This window comes from Agelaius phoeniceus, chromosome 4 (assembly GCF_051311805.1).
Source record: "Agelaius phoeniceus isolate bAgePho1 chromosome 4, bAgePho1.hap1, whole genome shotgun sequence".
Lineage (NCBI taxonomy): Eukaryota > Metazoa > Chordata > Aves > Passeriformes > Icteridae > Agelaius > Agelaius phoeniceus.
This window is the reverse complement of record NC_135268.1, coordinates 33,044,379-33,062,853: the sequence shown is the minus strand read 5'-3', so window position 1 is coordinate 33,062,853 and position 18,475 is coordinate 33,044,379. Positions and strand designations below refer to the sequence as shown.

The following is an 18,475-nucleotide window of genomic DNA, read 5'->3' as shown; positions in this document are numbered from 1 at the left end:
GATGTGAAAATGTAAACTAAAATAAAACTATCTGTATTGGCCTATGAAAATATTCATTTCTACTTGATCACAAGCAACACATTCTTTAGCTAGTGTTCCCATTTGGATTTCAGTGAGATTGATATGGTATTTTATTTAGCATTAATCTCAAATGGACAATTCACTAGCTCTTAGAACACTGAAGCATAAAGAAATATTTATGGTAATGTGATTTTAAACCACAAAATTTTATGATGTTTTATTTAGAAATATGTGGTATCAATGTACCACTGCAAACCTGGAATTTTTTTTTGTCCATGGGAATAATAAAGAATGATCAGATGTGCTATCTCAGAGCAGAATGATGCAGCAAATACTGAACTGAATCCTCAGTGTACACTCTGGCTTACTTTCCATCCACTGTACCTTGTTTGAAGCATTCACATGCAAACAATGTATGCACATCAAACAGCTCTGCATGTTACTGAGCTCTTGGGGTCAGCAGGCCATGCCAGAGCTGTAGTCCTGTGTACAACCCAATTAGTCAAGACAATATTGTTACTATTAACTCTGTGTCCGGCTATTTCATAATAAATGAAGGGCCTGCCTACTATGTTGGGCTGAGCAGCATGACTGTATGAGCTTGAAGTACTTTCATGAAGTGAGTCTCTAAAGAAATAAAGCCAGTCAGGTAACAAGTGACTGGCTAGTTCTTGTAGCTCTTTTCCAAAGAAAAAGAAAAGAAAAAGTTCTTTTTCAAAAGAAAAGAACTTCTTTTCCAAAGAACTACAAGATGCTAGTTCTTGTAGCAAAGATGCTAGTTCTTTGCCAAAGATCTTTTCTATTAATCTTCAGAAAGACTTTTCCAATAGGTAGCTATTAAGAGCCTTACTTACTATCCTGCTTTCTTACTCACTATTCAAATGTTGAAATTCCTGTAAAATGCATATTGCCTGTGTTTGCAGCATCACCCATGCATAGATGGATCAGATTTTTCCAGGCTGAGAGGAGTGGAGACAGTGTGCTCTTCACCCAAATGCTGGAACTACAATCAAGTGAAGTCTTAATGCCAAGGTGGAGTTTACAGGACTTGGAATGAGCAGAGTTCAGTGAAAATGATAAGTGGATAATGGAAGTGAAGTTGCTTTCAGGGTCCAGTGTCATGTAGCCAAAGCAACTGAGAATGGCTCAATGGTGTTACAGTGGATTGTGACAGCACGTGAAAACGCAGGTTACCCAGTGGGACTCTTGCAGCACTTGCATCAGGATTGATCCAAAATGACAGCCAGGATAGAACAACAATTAGCAGTGTAGGAGCATAAACACCCATCATGTAAAATCCAACTTGTCTTCTTAAAGTGAAGATTACTTCTACACAAGTGTAATAACCTTTAAAGAAATAAATGCATTAATGTTTAATGTGTTTTGCAGATGAAAATATCTTTGCAGGTGAAAATATCTTCCAGGTCTTTTTCTGCTTAAAAGCAAAAGGTCAATGCTTTGATTTTCTTTATGAAGGTAAAGACTTTAATTTTGAAAAAAAAATAAAATCAAACCACAGATTTACTTAAGCACCAAGTGTGGTTAGGGTGTGGTACTTTGTGTAAGGAAACCTTCCATTTTTCAAAGCAGCAGGAGGGTGAAGTGACTCCCAGCTTCAAGATGCAGTTCAGACAAAACCAATGGAGTCTAGCAGTCCTACTAGTTTAAGCTCATCTGAAAATCCTACTTAGCATTATTTTGTACAAAAGATGAATTAAGAAATATTAGTCCAGCAGGTTTAGAATGGAATGAGGTGAATGAATGTGACTAACCAGAGATTTCCTCAGTACTGAAAGTTGGTACAAATGGCTTCTAAAATTAGTAAAGACATTCTTAAAAAGACTGTAGAAAAGCTGCAAATTTTGTAAACAAGGAAGAATGTATCTAAAGCATACAAACTTCAGACATTGTTTAAAATGAATTCAACCCAAAACAAAGTTGCAGTTACTAGATGTTTTGCTGGAGATAACAAATGTATCAAGAAGTCTGATAACCAGAAAATAATTAATGTCCATATTTTCACTGAATTAGAAGAACTGGAATTTCTATGTTAAATAATAACACAACAGTGTTGGAAAAAGCCTGAAAACTTCAAAAACTATTCTATCACAAGAAAAAGGCATTTCTATGTTATATTACATAAACTTCAAAATTGAAATCAGACTGTAATTATCGATCCAATTGGTGAGATACTTATTTAGAAGATAAAATGTGTCAAAAAGTTCTCCATTTACCTTCCATATTCCATCAGTTAAGTGCTGTACAATGATATGTCATTGTAAAAGTGCTGTTTGGGCATACAGACACCACAACAGCAAAAGTATAAAACATTAAGGACAAACATCATTGTGTAGAAGACACTATACTGAATTTTATAGCTCATTCCATCATCTTCAGTGATCACTTGGCTGAGAAATTTTCCCTCTATAATTTATGAATGGATTCCAGACACTTTTAGGTTTTGTTTTCAAATAACAGATGACCTTCAAAATCATCATTTGTTTGTGTTATGTAGGAAATTCATTCTGTATGTCTTCATTTGAATAATATTTCATCAGACAGAGTATGGTATCTATTGCCCTCACCATTCAGCTCAAAAGGACCTATTTGATCTGTCATAAAATTGATGAATAACAGGAAATTTGCAAATATAAATATTCAGTGTATTACTGCAAAAGAAGCCCAGATTTGCTGATCCTCTTTCAACTTAGGTAAGTATGATAAAACATTAGTTGACAGAAATAGGCAGTGAAGATTAAGGGTTTTTGCAATTGTCAGGGTACTCCTACAAAAGACATAATTTTGAAAATCTGCTCCTTGAAGCAAAAGTTCTCTTGATTATCTGACAAAATTATTTAGCTCTGTGTGTGAAATCTGCTGTTAAAAAATACCTTCAGCATAAGAATTTTCAAGTAAATAAAAAAATGGAGCATTGAAAACAGCCTTTAAAAATATTTCATCATACTATATATTTGATTCACATTACTGAAATATTAATTATGATTTTGGTTATGAGATTAAATGGAGGTTCTTTACAGAATGGATTTGCAGTAAAATAATTGCAAAAACTTTTCAAAATGGTTCTCTCATGGTCTTTCTTTAATGTTCAAAGCACACACACACAGAATGTGAATATTTTACTGAACATTTTGCACCATGTCATTTGCGGTCACAAGCTGCTGAAACTTGGGAAAACACCAATAATTTTCTTTGTGTATAATTCTTATATATTTTTTCTTCCAAAAAACTTAGGGTTCCTAAAATAGGATTCCTATCTAAAGTTTTTTAGACATTTAGTTTCAGATTTAGGGCATACCCCAAAATAATCACAATAGTATACAAGTTTTACAATTTTCCCATTTGTATGGATTTCATTTGGGAAATGCAAGATCCATTCCTTTCGTTTTTATTACTTTATGGACTATTTTTTTCAGTAATTTCATTTTTTAAATAGGAACAAAATATTTCTCTCTCTGCTAAGAAAGATTTTGCCATATCCTGAATGCCATCACTGCTAGCTGCTAGATATGCTTTCAAAAAATCAGAATTTTTCTGAAGAGAGATAATTTCTTATTATTTACAAATTATAAATCACCTATGAAGAGTGGATGAATTATGTTCTTAGCATGAGATCTCGCTCATTTTGCAGTTAAAAACCAAAGTCTACTTTATTTTCATTATCTTTTCAAATTAAATTCTTAACTCCGAGATCTGCTAAGATTCCCTGAGATCTCTCCAGGCTTGGAATCTACCACAGGAGCAACTGCAAGTAACAGAGCCTCCACTTCAGCTGAATAGCCAACAGGAAACTTTCAGAGGGTCTTCAGAAACTGCAGCACCACAGACTTCCCAACTGAGTTTTAATAGATTTATTCCCATGATGTAAAAGCACAGACTAAAATACAGCTGCTCTTGTAGAAAGACTTGTGGTTGTCACAGCATGAGTCGTTTGGATATAATGGTTAGCAGGAATCAATCAAGGTGAAAAAGGTAAATCATTAAAAGCCAGAAAGCAGAAACCATTGGAAAAGTTTGTGCCAACACTAAAAAAATAATCATAGGAATAAATAAATAGAGGGCTGAGGATTGGAAGCAGCTTTCAAAAATGACAGAATTTCCAGAACATTTAGAAAAAGGAAGAATCCGTAGGGTGAAGCATTTGGAATTACACTCTAGTACTATCCACTTATGGAAAAACCATCTAACCAGAAAATCAAAATTTACCCACTTTGCTGCAACTGGCATGATTCTGCATGAACAATATTTCAGAAAAGTTTGACATTTACAAGCATAAACAGGTATTAGGACCATAGAAATAAAATGGTGATAAGACCATGATATCTGTAAGTAAAGCCAAGGCAAACATTTAATCTCTTCTTCAACTTGGATATTTCTATATTTGAACTAGAATAATAGTTCAAATTATTGAACTATTATCACAACAATTACTGAACTGTTATTTTCACATATTAAATTTACCACTATATGAACCACTCTTTAGTTAAAAGTAATCTATTTTATCCCAGGAAATGTAAGATGTGGACTGGAATATTAACCATTAACTATAAACAGTAATTGAAGGAAGCTTAGAGTTTTTTATCAAGGAAATAACATATATTACCTACCTGTGCCTTTGTAATACTTGGTACAGTTACCATATTCAATATCCTCCTTTTTAATATCAAACTGAGGCAGAGCAATTTTCTCAAGCTGTACAGGATCTCCAGACTGCCAGATAAACCGTAAGTCATCAGTTGTGTAACCAACTGCAAGACAAAAGAATAATAATAATAATTGTCTAAAGATCCACCTCAATCACAGCAAACTCTGCAAGAAAACCTAGCATATATGTATTCTATATCTTTCAGTCTTTTTATTTCCTGCTCAAATAAATAAATACAAAAATTAAATAATCTGCAGCTGCATTTTTATGTGGGCTGAAGTTGGGACTTAGTGGGTGAAACATTACATTATCAGCAATATTAGGATGACTAAGAGGTATTTGTTACAGGGTGTACTTTTCAAACAAAGAAAGCAAAGCTGTACTTTCCACAGCTTTCAAGCCTCCATCCTCATTCATACTCTACTTCAGCAAAAATATGAAAAAGATGAATTTTAATGAGTCTGAGTAACTTCAAAAGAATTTAACAACTCAATTACTGTGATGAATCTTGGTGTTTGTGTAAAACAACCACACTGCTTATTTTCTTGGACTAAAAGCCCTGATTCATGGCAACACTGCCATTCAGGAAATATTTGCCCAGGAATTAGAGCAGATGTGCAGTCCTACAGAAATCAGCTCAGTGCCTTCCTGACCCACTGAGGACAGACAGACCTCAGCAAACCTCTGAGCACCCAAATCATATTATATACACCAGCACCAAGTGAGAGGCAGTGCTAGTTAGACTCACAATATTCAAGAATAAAGCAGTATTGATTAAATATGCATAATCAGAATCATGATTTACAAGCCATTTTTTTGCTACCTTCTGTTCATTAAAGATTAACTTAATTCAAACAGAGATAATGTGTGTTAGATGGAAACACAGATGAGGAAACATAAAAAAGATGGAATTGGAATGCATCATTTTGCAGTTCAAAGCCTGAGAAAAACGTTTAAACAGCCATTATTTTTCTGGAGGCATTAGATTACTCCTTTTAATTTTTGAAAACCAGCTGTGATTAAGAAAGAGAAACTGTTTATAAATGATGTCTTTATGATTCACAATAATTTAATAAAAATCACAATGTTTCAAAACTTCATAATCTAATACACTATAAAAGATTGTTTTAATGTTTCACTCATAAAATCATTTTCACCCCATTCCAACACACAGCACATCCCAAAACTGCCAAGATCCTTTATGATAACAATTACTGGAGAGTGAAAATTGTGTCTATAGAGAATATGTAGAACTGAGGATTATAACTGTGGATATGAGAACATCCTAGTAACAACTGCTGGCCTTTTTTGATTTTGAAATTTAGCAAGTAAAAACAAAATATTGATTTGAAAATAACCTAAGAATAAAACTGCCAATTGCTAGCAGGGAAAACTGGAAGGACAGATAGGAAGTCATGGGTACCTTTCTTACTTTTGATAACTGAATTAAAAGGTAGAAGAAAGTTTAATGCACAGTCTTTTCAAAGAAGCAAATTCATTGCATTTGATTATACCATCTTAGCATGATTTTTTTTTAATGAGTAGTTTCTCCTTGTATGGTCAAGTTTCTCCTTGACCATACCTGTCAACTCTTGTAAAGTAATGGACTTGCTGGACTGAGAAACCTTAAGTGAATTTTTATTAGTATTACTAATTCCAGTTTAATCCCAAACTGACTTGGGTTTTCCATAACAGCTTACTCCAGCTAATGTACATACATAGTAGTGATGAACAAAATTACTATGGACATACTAAAATTCTAAAGATAAATGCTGACAATCAAAACCTAAATTGTAAAACTCTATTATTATTATTATTATTATTATTACTACTACTACTATTATTATCCTTGTCCATATTGTGATAACCTGCCCAACTTTGGCTAACATTACTATTTCTTCACTTGTGACTTCTTTTCCCTAACCTCACCTTTCCCATCAGACCTGCTGGAGTAAGAGCTGAACAAGTTTATATGTTACAGCAGGAGCAGACTGGAACAGGTCACCTTCCTTCTCTCTGCTTCATGCTCATCCTTATTTTGGAAAACAGAATTACCATGAAAGTGGGATCACCAAGGATTAAGCTGTTGGAAAAAGCTGTAGTTGAGTAGACACCTACATATTTGTAGGTGCATGGAAAGGGGCATGGAAAGGGAGATGGATTTCAGAAACATTTGTCTGCAACTTCCAGCATGGCATGTGCTGGAAGCCCTTCAGAGATGTGACCTGTTTGCCCTGTTGTAAGATTAAATCACCTGGAGACCAGGAATAGATTCCTGACTACATCCACAACACATCCTGAAGCCAGTTTCAAAAGGTTTGATACTAAATGATCTCACTGCTTTGGCATCAAATACTTTTCCTTTGGTACTGTATCAAAGCAGTTCCAAACAATACCAATGTTTCATCAATGCAAGGGGAAAAATTGGGCCCCCAAACCTAAAAATCAGCACAGTTTGTGGAAGTTAAAACCATCTGGAAAACCATTTTTTTTTCCAAATGATATGCTTCCATTTATCTGAGTTTATTGTAAATGCTTTTATAAAAGGCATCAGCTATCAGTCTGGTTGATAGCAAAAGCTAAAACTAAGAGTGCACAGTGCCATAACAGTAAGAAACATCTTTAATAGGGAAATGTACATTGGTAGGAACCAGTGAGTATCAATTTCATGATTCATTAAAAATGTTGAGATGAAGTAAATAGAATTAATAATTTTTGTTTGATTCTCATGCATGCCTAGATGAGAACTTTTTTTATGGACAGAGTGATTTACATACAGCTTTCCAATTGCATCTTGCAGCGCTGTGTATCCATAGGAAACAAGGTCAAGTCCAAAGGGCATGACAGTGTAATAGACAATCTGAAAATACAGAAAGGGAATTTAAGCAGTAGATGGCCATGAGAAACAAAAAAATCACAGGTTTTTGATATTTGTCTTCGTAAAAGAACAGAAACAAAGTTTAGAAGTCATAATTAGCAGTTTGCAATGGAGATCTCTCTAGTATAAAATAAGACAATAAAATTTTATAGAGGATTTTAAACATATAGAAGCTCACAAATTAAAGAACTACTAATACAAGACAAAATACATATAGGTCATAGAATAACCAAACCAAATGTCCATACAGACTAGAGTCCTGTCTCCAGCATTGGCCAACGACAGACTTCCAAAGAAGAATATGACACTACAGCAATCTGGAAGTGTTATTTTGTCAGATATCCAGCAGCATCCAAAAGTTGCACCTCAATGGCTTCCCAAGCCAGGAGAGATTCTTCAGTATTTAAGGGAAATAAACAGATTTTTTTGTCTCCAAGGAGTTGTTTTGGTTTCAGCTGCTTTCTGGAATCTAGGTGTCCTGGTTTCACCTGGGACAGTTAGTTTTTTCCCTAGTAGCTGGCACAGTGCTGTGTTCTGGATTCAGTGTAACATGGACAACACACTGATGTATTTGGTGGTGCTGAGCAGTGTTTAGCCTAAATCAAGGACTTTTCAGTTTTCCATACTCTGGCAGTGAGAAGGTACAGAAGGCAGCAGGGAAGGGATGGGCAGCTGTCAGCAGGTAGTGAGCAATTCTATTTTGCATCACTTGTTTCTCTTGGTTTTATGTCTCTCCCCCATTCCTCTTGTTACAATTAGTGTTAGCATTAATATTTTGTTCTACTTTGCTGCAATTTTTAAGCTGTTCTCAACCCATAACTTCTATGACTTTTACTTTCCTGCTTCTCCTTCCCATCCCACTGAGGCCAGGAGGAAGTGAGTGAATGGTACTTAGTTTCCAGCTGGGGTTAAGCCCTGCCCTGACACCACATAAAGCTTGATATGCACAGCATCTTGCAGCAAAGAATGCCATAGTTAACCTGCACACACTCTAATCATGCCTTTTTATCTATCCTCAGTCTGTCTCATAGTTCTTTCACTGTAAAAGAAGGCAAAAAATCAATGCTGATCCATTCTCTCTGTGCCATTTGTGATTTAGAGACCTCTATGGCACCACCTCATTTATTTTGCTTTTTCCAGTGTGAAAAGTTCAGCCTTTCTCAGCTGTTCCACACCTTTGACTGTCCTTGCCTCCCCTCCTAGAGCTGGAAGACCAGAATTGAATTCAGAATGTAAGTATAGCATACTTTTATGCACTGGCATAACTTTAATCCCTAATACTTCCAAGAATTCAATTTACTTTCTCAAATAGTACTGAGCTATTAGCTGACATTTTCAGAGAACTATCCACTACTACTCAAAGCTATTTTTTTGGCTGGAAATAACCAACTCTAGATCAATCAGGCTTTATGTGAAGTTAAAATAATTTTTTTTCCCTCATGCATAATTTCTAGTTGTTTACATTGAATTTCATCCCATACTTTGTTGCTTAGTCATTAGATTGATTTGTGGTTCTCACTGTTGTCTCTTATCTTTACTGTTCTGCATGTTTTGGTATCATCAAATGCACTTGCAAATTCAGTTTTTCAGATGATTTATGTTGAAAAGCACAGAACACAGAATAGATTTATTTTTGGGGGAGGTGTCAATTCTTTTACTTCCCCTGGTGTGAGCAGTAGCTGTTTATTCCTGCAGTTGGTTTCCGAATTCTTAACTATTTGTGCAAGAGCTTTCTCTCATACAAATTTTGCCATAAAGTATTTTGATAACTGGAGAGTCTTTCATTTATACATGATAATACTTCTGTAAACTAGAAACACAAGACATAGAAATTATATATTTTAAAAATGTCATCAAACCACTGTCCCTAAAATAATTTATCTTACCTGCATACATATAATGTAAGAACATAGTATGCTATTAAAATAAACAGAGTATTTTTAGAAGATGGCAATAATTTTTAACTTTATTGAACCTGGTTTTCTTTTTTGCACATTTTCAGAGATAGCTTTTCTATCCAAAACACTTCCATTATTATTCACTCAATATTCACTAATCATTAACCATTCCTATTGAGCTCCTTTATAAATACCTGCAACCCAGCAAAAATATTTGAAAAATATTTCAGCGTTTCATTTAACATTTGCTCTTTCAAAAGGGAAACTTCTTTCATAGCTGGAAGTTATTTTCTACTTTGAAATATTAATTTCTACACACTTCAAAACTACAGAAGCAGCTGACATCAAAACCAAGACCTTCAGAGCAATCAAAATGAAATGCTTTGATTGCCCAATGTATTTTCTTTTCTGATCACTGCCAGCAATAGTCTTGAGACTGATTTTTCTCACCCTGTTTTGAAATGGTAAAAAAAGAACCCAAACTCTTTCATATTGTTTCTCCTTTTTTCTATCCATTTCTACTCCAGGAAGCAATAGCTCATGTGAACCTAGCTTCTCAAGTGGTTCCCTCTTAAAGGTAATGTTGCAGTATATTCAGATAATCATTCTCATGTCTATCAGGGCAATATGTTACAGCACACACCAGAAGAAAATTCACTTCCTGTTAGAAAATTTAGCCTAATCTCTACAAACTGTAAACTATAAACTCTCCATATCTGTAATTCACTATCACCTCCCTTTTAATCAACTAATTTGCTGGCTTAAGTGGATGACTATTTTTGTGTATACCTTTGATAAACCAAGTTAAACCACCAAAAAGGTATATGTTAATTGCAATTCAATCAAACAGCAATTTGGAGGCTTCTGAAAAAAGTTATATGCAGTAAGGCATAGAAATTAATCAGGATTTTTTTCGCAGCACTTTTACAAAACATACATATTCACAAATTTTATAATATCTGCTTTCCCTATATCTTTAGCAAGTAATCATCGTTTACTTTAGTTGCTGTAAAAATTCAAGTAGCGTGCAACATATACTGTTTTATTGAAGGCTGTATTTCAGATATATTATCCACTCCACTATGCTTCTAGGAACCTAAGAAATTATAAAAAGGGTTTAAATTTAGTTAGTTCAGTGTGTTAGGTTATCATGTATATAGACATCAAATTTCTCACACTTGTAGTGCTATCATCTGGTTTCTTTACACATAAGTTATTGCAGCATTGTTTAGAAACTGTCTCATATAAATTTAAATGTTAGTAATAAATCGTATTACAATACTAAGGCTAATACAGAATATATACTTCACATAAATTCATTTTAAAAAACCAGTGGAAACATTTAAATAAAATACCTCATGCTGACTAGGACATCTCCATCCCGAAATATAAAAAGGAGGATATTTTCTTGTGTGACATCATGGAAGTTAGCATTTTTTTCATTTGCAAAGAATAAGTCTGGCTTCCAAAGACACTTAAACATAGTTGGGTCCACTGTCAGTGTATCTGAACCTCTCCAGTCATTGGGCAGTTTGAGTCTGGGGTCATTCCACTTCTGTCTTAGGAAGATGTTGACTCTATAATCCTGATCGGAAGAATAAACAAACATTAGACTAGCCAAAAGTCTAGCAAAAACACCACAGAGAAATAAAACCATTCCACCAGACTTGGAAGAGAAAAAATTTTGCCCTGATTTTTCTATCACAAAGACAGTAATCACTATTCAAATTACATTACGAAGTATTATGTTTAACAGACTTTAGTAGAAACAGATTACATCTCACTCATGGTTCTGAATACAGCAACTTTCCTTAAACAAAGGATCAAATTGCCACTCCAGAGTAATTTTTGCATTCCCTCAGTAAAAGCTCCTGTTACCCAGGCATAGAGAAAAGCATGCAGCAGGGCAGAGAGAGGCCATAGCTTGACTGCACTAAATGGCTGCAGGCAGCAGGCATGATATCACATCTTTCAGGATATCCTGTGAGTGCCAATTCCAGTTTACTCTCCGTTTGGTTGTGGCACACTGATGGCAAAATATCATATTATAAAAGCAGCTAACAGACCAGGTAGGTAATAGATTTTATACTAGACACACAGAATACAGCTTCAAACCTTCTACCAGTGATCTGGGACTATCTTGGTAATAGAAAAACTGATGACAGCTTGCAACATAAGTACTGAGGTAGCAGGTACTAAAGGAGAAACAGAATCAGTCTCAAAGAGACAAAAATCAAGGCTTTACAGAGGAAGTCTCCTCCTGAAATCAGTAGGAATCTGGCTGAAGGAAGGACAGTAGTAGAGCCATGCTCAATGAGAACCTAATTTTGCTTTTGGGAGCTGGAGTAGCATGTGTCTCAGGGCAAAATGATACCCTGCACGTGTTCTGTGCTTAGTGAAAGCTGTGTGCATCCAAAGGAAGAATCTGACCTAGAATGTCAGCTAGGATTTTTCAGTCTTATCTCTTAAGCCTTTTTGTTTTTTACATTTACATTTAAGCCAGCGCCTCTTTTTGATGTATATGTAAACTAGGCAGACCACATACAGAGAAAGAATAAAGTTATTGTTGAAAAGAAGTTAAACTAACCCAAACAAATGAATGAAAATTCTGTATGTAAGATTATTTCTATCTCCAGTCTTCACAGTTGCCTTCTATAGTGTGCTTTGCTTTTTCATAATTGTCTATTAGGCAGAAAGCCTCCTGAGATAAGGGCTGTGTCTTTCAGAGCAGTGAAAACACTGCTACTGCTCTACAATTATACCAAAATGCTAGAAATATGGGAGTGAAGATTCTCAACATATTTTTGGTTTGTTAATGGATTCTGCATACAAACAAATTTTATAAAGTTTTTTACTCTCTGTGTCAATGACTCTCATGCATTTTTTTGTTGATACAACTGAATTATCTTCTGCCGTACTTACTGCATTTACAGTCCAGAGCAGGTGCCATGTTGAGACAGTCACTCTAACTTCAACCAGAAGGAGTCCACTTGGCTAAGCCCTCATGCAAAATAATTTATTCTGATTTGCTCTGTATAGTTAAATACAGTGCCCACTTTCCCATGTCCAGTCCACCAGTTAAATTAGCCCAAGTATTTCTTTATTACACTATACTGTGTAATATTTTTCCTGACTGCATTGTAAGGAAAAGCAAAGCATCAAAACTCAGTACTTTTATTTGCTGGTAGTTTGTTTTGGAAAAAATATACATAGTCTGAGTCTTATTTATACAAAGACCTATGTTGTCTTGCCAAGGTAAAGAAGAAAAACATGGTTAATATGAAGTGAATTTGTACTGGAAGGCTCTCATAGAGAAGCTTCATAATTGGAGGGAATTCAGGTCATTATCTCAGAAAGCATCTATTCAATTATATGTATATAATTGAAAATTTCCTTTACTTGCTTCTTGCTGAAGTTCCCATTCCATATGCACGTCTTCTCTTCTCTCAGTGAAAAAAAATACTCTAAACCATATGAGATAAATACTGCATACCATTCATGCTCACAAGCATTACACCATTGTTACACTGAATTCAATTTCCCCATAAACAAGTGCATTACCCTAATTTCAAACAAAGTAAGATGCCTTCTCAAAGCCATAGGCAAATGATAAGCACTGTGCAACACTTGCCTTCAGCTTACCCATTCAGTAGAAGGAGATGCTTACATCACTGAAAAGCAGAATGCACTGGCAAAATAAGAATTGGAAGTAAGATCAGGTGGATGCTATTTTATTTCCTTCCTTGCTCTATTACAAATGAACTTAAACACCAAACAATCAGATGTTTTGACATTTTAAGAACTTGAGTCTGTTCCCATTTAACTCAGAGAAAGAAAAATCTCATTAATCAAAAATGGGGAGGTTCAGGCCCAAAGTAGAGACATTGACAGGGATACTTGGACAGGAAGGCCACCACATACTTGAGGCAATACAGAGAATGTAAAAAAAAGCAAAGAGATGTCACAATACAAAACTGGCTAGCCAGACAACAATGTGCAAAAGGGCTGCTTCTTAGAAGAGCATGCACCCTTACAGCATCTGGCAGCAGTAAAGACTATGAGCTGGGATAAATTTATTTTGAAAGAAGACTGTGACCAGTCCTCTCAAATTTGCACAATGAATTTTAAGATTCAGGAAGTGTATTAGAATTAGGTTGAACAGGAGCTGAAGAAGCAGTCTGCATGGAGCACATGGTCTTCCTGGTGTACATTTTACAACTGTTTTTTTGAATTTCCAGAGTGATTGGCATTTTATAATAAAGGAGAGTCAAATAGCAACTAAAAAGGCTGAAAGTAGGGGAAGAGGATGGAAGAGATATCCATCAACATCAGAGCTAGGAGGACCTGCCAGGTAGAAGGAAATACAGAAGTATTCTACAGGGCTTTGTTTTCCCATGTAACTCCAACAGAAGGCAAGTCGTTTTCAGGGAGCTTGGGAGGCATTCTAGGAAATATTTCAGAAGTCTACTAAACAGTGTGCATGTGGCCAGAAAACCACCTCAGGCCAGAAAGCAAGCATAGCCTATACATATCTCTGCAAAACAGAGCACATTGACGATCACGAAATGCACTCATACAAAGAAAGGCAACATAACAATGTTTCCTTTTAATGAAGTAAAAAATGCCATTTTTAAGATTAAAATAAGGAAACTGAATGTTTTTTACAGTCATGAATATTAAAAAGACCTTTCTGTAAGATTTTAAAGTAAAGGAGAAGGAAGAACTGGTGTTTTGTTGCTTGAATCAGTGAAGAAAGGTCACACTGCAAGCAAAAACCTTGAACATAGATTCTGTAGACAGAAAGACAGATCATCATCACAGAAAAAAAAATTATAGCCCTATGGGTATTTATACCAGAAACTCCCTATCCCTAGGAATCCTTGACTGGTCATCCAGTTTAAACCACTTTCTAAATGTGACATAATCACCCTATTATACCACAATTCTGCAGTCTCAAAAAAATGTGTGAAAACTCAGGAGCAGAGTTAACATGGAATCCTTGACAAGTGGTCTAACGATAGAGAAGGAAACAAATTACAGATTCAAGATAAAGGAAGCTACTGGAAGGTAGCAGCTCTGGTGTAAGCTCTTCTCCTTTTTATCTGTACAAATTCTGATTCTCTATGTAGTTCACAAGTACTTTTGCTTAGTTTTTTTCCAAGAGACTTGCTTGATAAGTGTGGAAGCACTGCAGTTCTCTTCAATATTGAAAACACAACATGAACATATCCTTTCTAAAGACAGAGCAAGCATTTGCCATTCAAATTCTTCACAAAGGCTTGATTAAAGTGATACAGGATTCTGGGCATAGGACCCACAAAAGTGAGTACTCTTTGGCTTTGAAACAATGTAACTTCAATGATTTTCTATAAATAAATTCCCTCCTTTCTTAAATCTAATAGGACTCTACCTCAGAAGGAGCAAATCACAACTCTAGAGGAAGAGCTAACTGGATAGCTAAGAATATAATTATCACAGGACCAGGACAGCAAGCAAGGTCTTCTCTCACTGTCACTCTATACATTTGTTTGTTGGGCCTTCTACCATAACTTGTCTTCCAGTCACCTGGTACCCATTGTTATTTTTCCCCACACTTCCATCACACAAAACAAGGAATCATTGCTTTAGCATAGCTTTACCCCGACGTAGATTTTGCAAAAATTGATGAGTTTCAATTATTACAGCCAGCAGTGGCTAGAAAGCAAAGCACCATCACAATAATTCATTGACTGAAAAACTCAGAAATATATTATTTCAAAGATTCTGATATCACTCCAACCAGTTTAATAGCTCCTGGTAATTTTAGAGACAGTCTATATATATAATCAGTACTCCTCATGATTCTCACCAACAGCAGAGAAAGTAGAGATGCAGCCAGCCACTCTCTTCTCCAACACCAAGGAACCTTTGCAGCAGTTCTGGTACTTCTGGAAATGTCTACTTTCTGAACATAAGAGACCCCTCTGATCCTTCACCTCCAGGAAATATTTTTGGTGCCTCACCTCCAGGAAATATTTTTTCCTGTGATTCCAGAAGTACAAATCTTTTCCTATTCTAAGCGATCCATTTCTACTGTCCAGTGTATTACCCAGACCAAGTACAAACCTATCCTCAAGAGAGAAGTGATTCCTGAATATCCAATGCCCACTCTAGCAGGAAGGCTTTTCCAAATAACACATGGAAAAACAGATTGACTGTTAATTTTGTCAGTGCTTCTTGTATTAGATTAAGTCAATCAAGAAGTAACCCAAATTTGACATCAACATGCTTAGCTATCATGGTGATCAACTAGACATAGAAATCTAAATGAAAGCTTAAAATAAAGTAAGGATGGTGTCTGATATTCTGAATTACAGAGGAGAGCATGACTTATCATACAGCACATCCTAGTAAATTTGTGAGTGACCATATCAGGAAGGCACAGACAGGCATACATACATGGCTGTGGAGAGCATACTTTTATTTTTTGGAGGGGCTGGTGGAAGTAAATCTCTCACATTCATGTTTTGTTACTATCTGAATCTTGGCAAATTGTAAAAAAGAGCCTTTAAAAGTAATTTTTTAAAGCATGCAACTAATTTCAGAAACTTGAAAGGGCCATCTGGCCAAATATATTGGATATCTTAAGACACTTATCTCAGTCCTACTTTCCTGCTCTTCCTCCCTGCCCCTCTTTAAATTCAAGTCCTCTTTTTGTTTTCAGAAATAAATCTTGTGACCTTTGGGCAAACTTACATTTTTTCGTTTTAATGTCACTTCCCACTAATGCCGTTAGTTGACTTACTATCATTTGCAATCAGACATAAATCTCTGCTAGCTAAAGAAACAGAAATTTTTGGCCAAGCTGCTCAAAACTGCTCCAGTCACCATTTATGTTCAACTTGGAGTGGCTCTGCAGTCCTATTGAAATTTCATTAGGGTGACATGTAAGCTGGTTCTGAGTTTTAAGTGGGCACTTATTTCCAACAACAACAAAAATGTGCTTTATTGCTTATTAGTGATACTGTGGTTTATTGCTTCTCTCTCATTATGTGTCAGAATGATGCCTTAGTCACAGCATTAAAAAAGCAACTTGATTTTGGGAACTGCCTCAATGCCTTAGATGCAACAGGTCACCAAAGAGATCAGGGAATGCCTCAGAACTCCCACTCAGTGCATGTCTTGGCTGAGGCTTCCATGTACTGGCACGACACGGTACACTCCCCTCTTTTTTACACAAAAGGAAAACCTGATCAGGTCAGAACATCTTCAATTGCTAAATGCATTTTTTGGCAATCTTTTTGATAGTATTTGTTGGAGAAAACATGACAAAACAAGATCTGCAAGTCCCAAAATATCAGAAAGTGCTTTGCTGAAGTAACTCATATTTTGAAATTGATTATATTTCCCAAAGAAACAAAAGAAGTCAAAATTGCAATGAGGGTTATTTCATCCTGTTATTGACATGCTGAAATTTTCTGGCTGAACTGCAAACACATTTTTATAAACTTCACTCCCCAGTTTATCTTTCCCATGCAGTAAATAAACAGCAGGAAGGCTATGGTAATTGATAGCCTATTCCTTTACTACTGCTCCTTGTATTCCATCACAATTTATTTACATCTTCAGACCCACATAAAATAAAGAACCTATACATTTCATCCTTATGCACCTCTGTTCTTTTTCTCTCATATACAGTCTTAGTTTGGGGTCTTTTGAATAACATACCAAGCAACCAATGTAATAACTCTCAGGAAGATCTTCAACTCATACTGTCAAATGGGTTCTTCCAGTGAACATAGTAACTTACAGAAATTAGTCTAGCTCTTGCATCTTAGAAACCATGGATTTCCTTTCATGTAAATCAGATTCTAGAGCTACAGATTCTAAATCTGTGGACATATATAAAGTGAAATACATTAATAGGTTTAGGTTTACAATATAAAGCACAGTCAGACAGTAACTAACCCCATTAACTTAATTCTCAGTGTCTGCAACCACAAAAAATATTTCTATTTTATAGTTCATAATCCTCAGTCTGAAGTTTAATTTAGTAAGAAAATCTCCATGTGTACTACATGAATTTAATTTCACTCTTACCATAGTTGTCTCTTGAATTGACCCAAAGCTGTTAATGAAGATGTTAACTGCAACATCGACTGGAATTCCTTAAAAAAAAATAATTCTAGTGAGCTATACAATCCAGTAAAGGTACATTATCCTTCATTTAAAGCTCCTTTATACTGGTACCACAATCTCACAATGTAACTTTATCTTTTCAAGTTAGTATATATACAGTTATCAAAGTCAATAGAAATCATGAAACCTCTTTTTAACCTAGAAGAAAAAGGGAAAATAAAAATCCTTAGTCCAGAAAGCTAATCTTACAGAATTCCACTGACTATATATCTAAATTAATAGTGTTTGAATTCCATGATTTTCTGTTATCTCAGATTGAGTAAGCCAGTATTCCTTTTGCACACAGGGTAATGGATAGAGGCAATTCGTATTTCTAGCAGCAGACACTTTTAACTGTCAAGGTCATAATGACACTATCATCCCAAATTACCTGTTAATGATTTATGATGAGATATTTCCTTATGCTTTAAGAGGATACCTCTTTGTGCAAGTAAAGTACATAAGCCTTTACCTGCCTGTAAAATATGAATACAGGCAGGTAAAATTATTGCATGCATCTTTCACAGCTTTATAGCCTTGGTGTGAAAGAGTTGGAAATGGTTATCAATTAACCAAGAAAAATTTCTAGAAGTCAGCAGCTGTGAAGATATTAAGATGGTCTGGATTTTTTTCTCTTTTCCACAGCCAGGATTCCTGTAGTTGAAGAGGGATGGTATGACAGCTGCTACATCTGCCTCCTGTCACCCTGCGGGAATTGATTGGCAGTCATTTAATCTGGTGTTAACAGAGACTTATCACAGAGCAAGGAGAAGTGGCCTGATAATTGAGAGAACTAATTATGGACCACTACTTTTATTTAGTACCTCTATGGTATGAATGTCAGGATGTCCACTAGAT

General features: G+C 35.4%; 1 protein-coding gene across 2 annotated transcripts in view; it reads right to left on the bottom strand.

Moving 5' to 3' along the window:
- GLRB (glycine receptor beta) overlaps positions 1-18,475 on the bottom strand; it is a 46,465-nt gene that overhangs the window by 13,393 nt on the left and 14,597 nt on the right. For both annotated transcript variants that reach the window (XM_077177241.1, XM_054633446.2), the window contains exons 4-8: positions 17,540-17,607; positions 10,816-11,045; positions 7,462-7,544; positions 4,647-4,787; positions 1,216-1,368 (exon numbers count right to left, since the gene is read on the bottom strand). In XM_077177241.1, the coding sequence (XP_077033356.1) occupies positions 1,216-1,368; positions 4,647-4,787; positions 7,462-7,544; positions 10,816-11,045; positions 17,540-17,607 (675 nt within the window). The remainder of the gene's footprint in view (positions 1-1,215; positions 1,369-4,646; positions 4,788-7,461; positions 7,545-10,815; positions 11,046-17,539; positions 17,608-18,475) is intronic.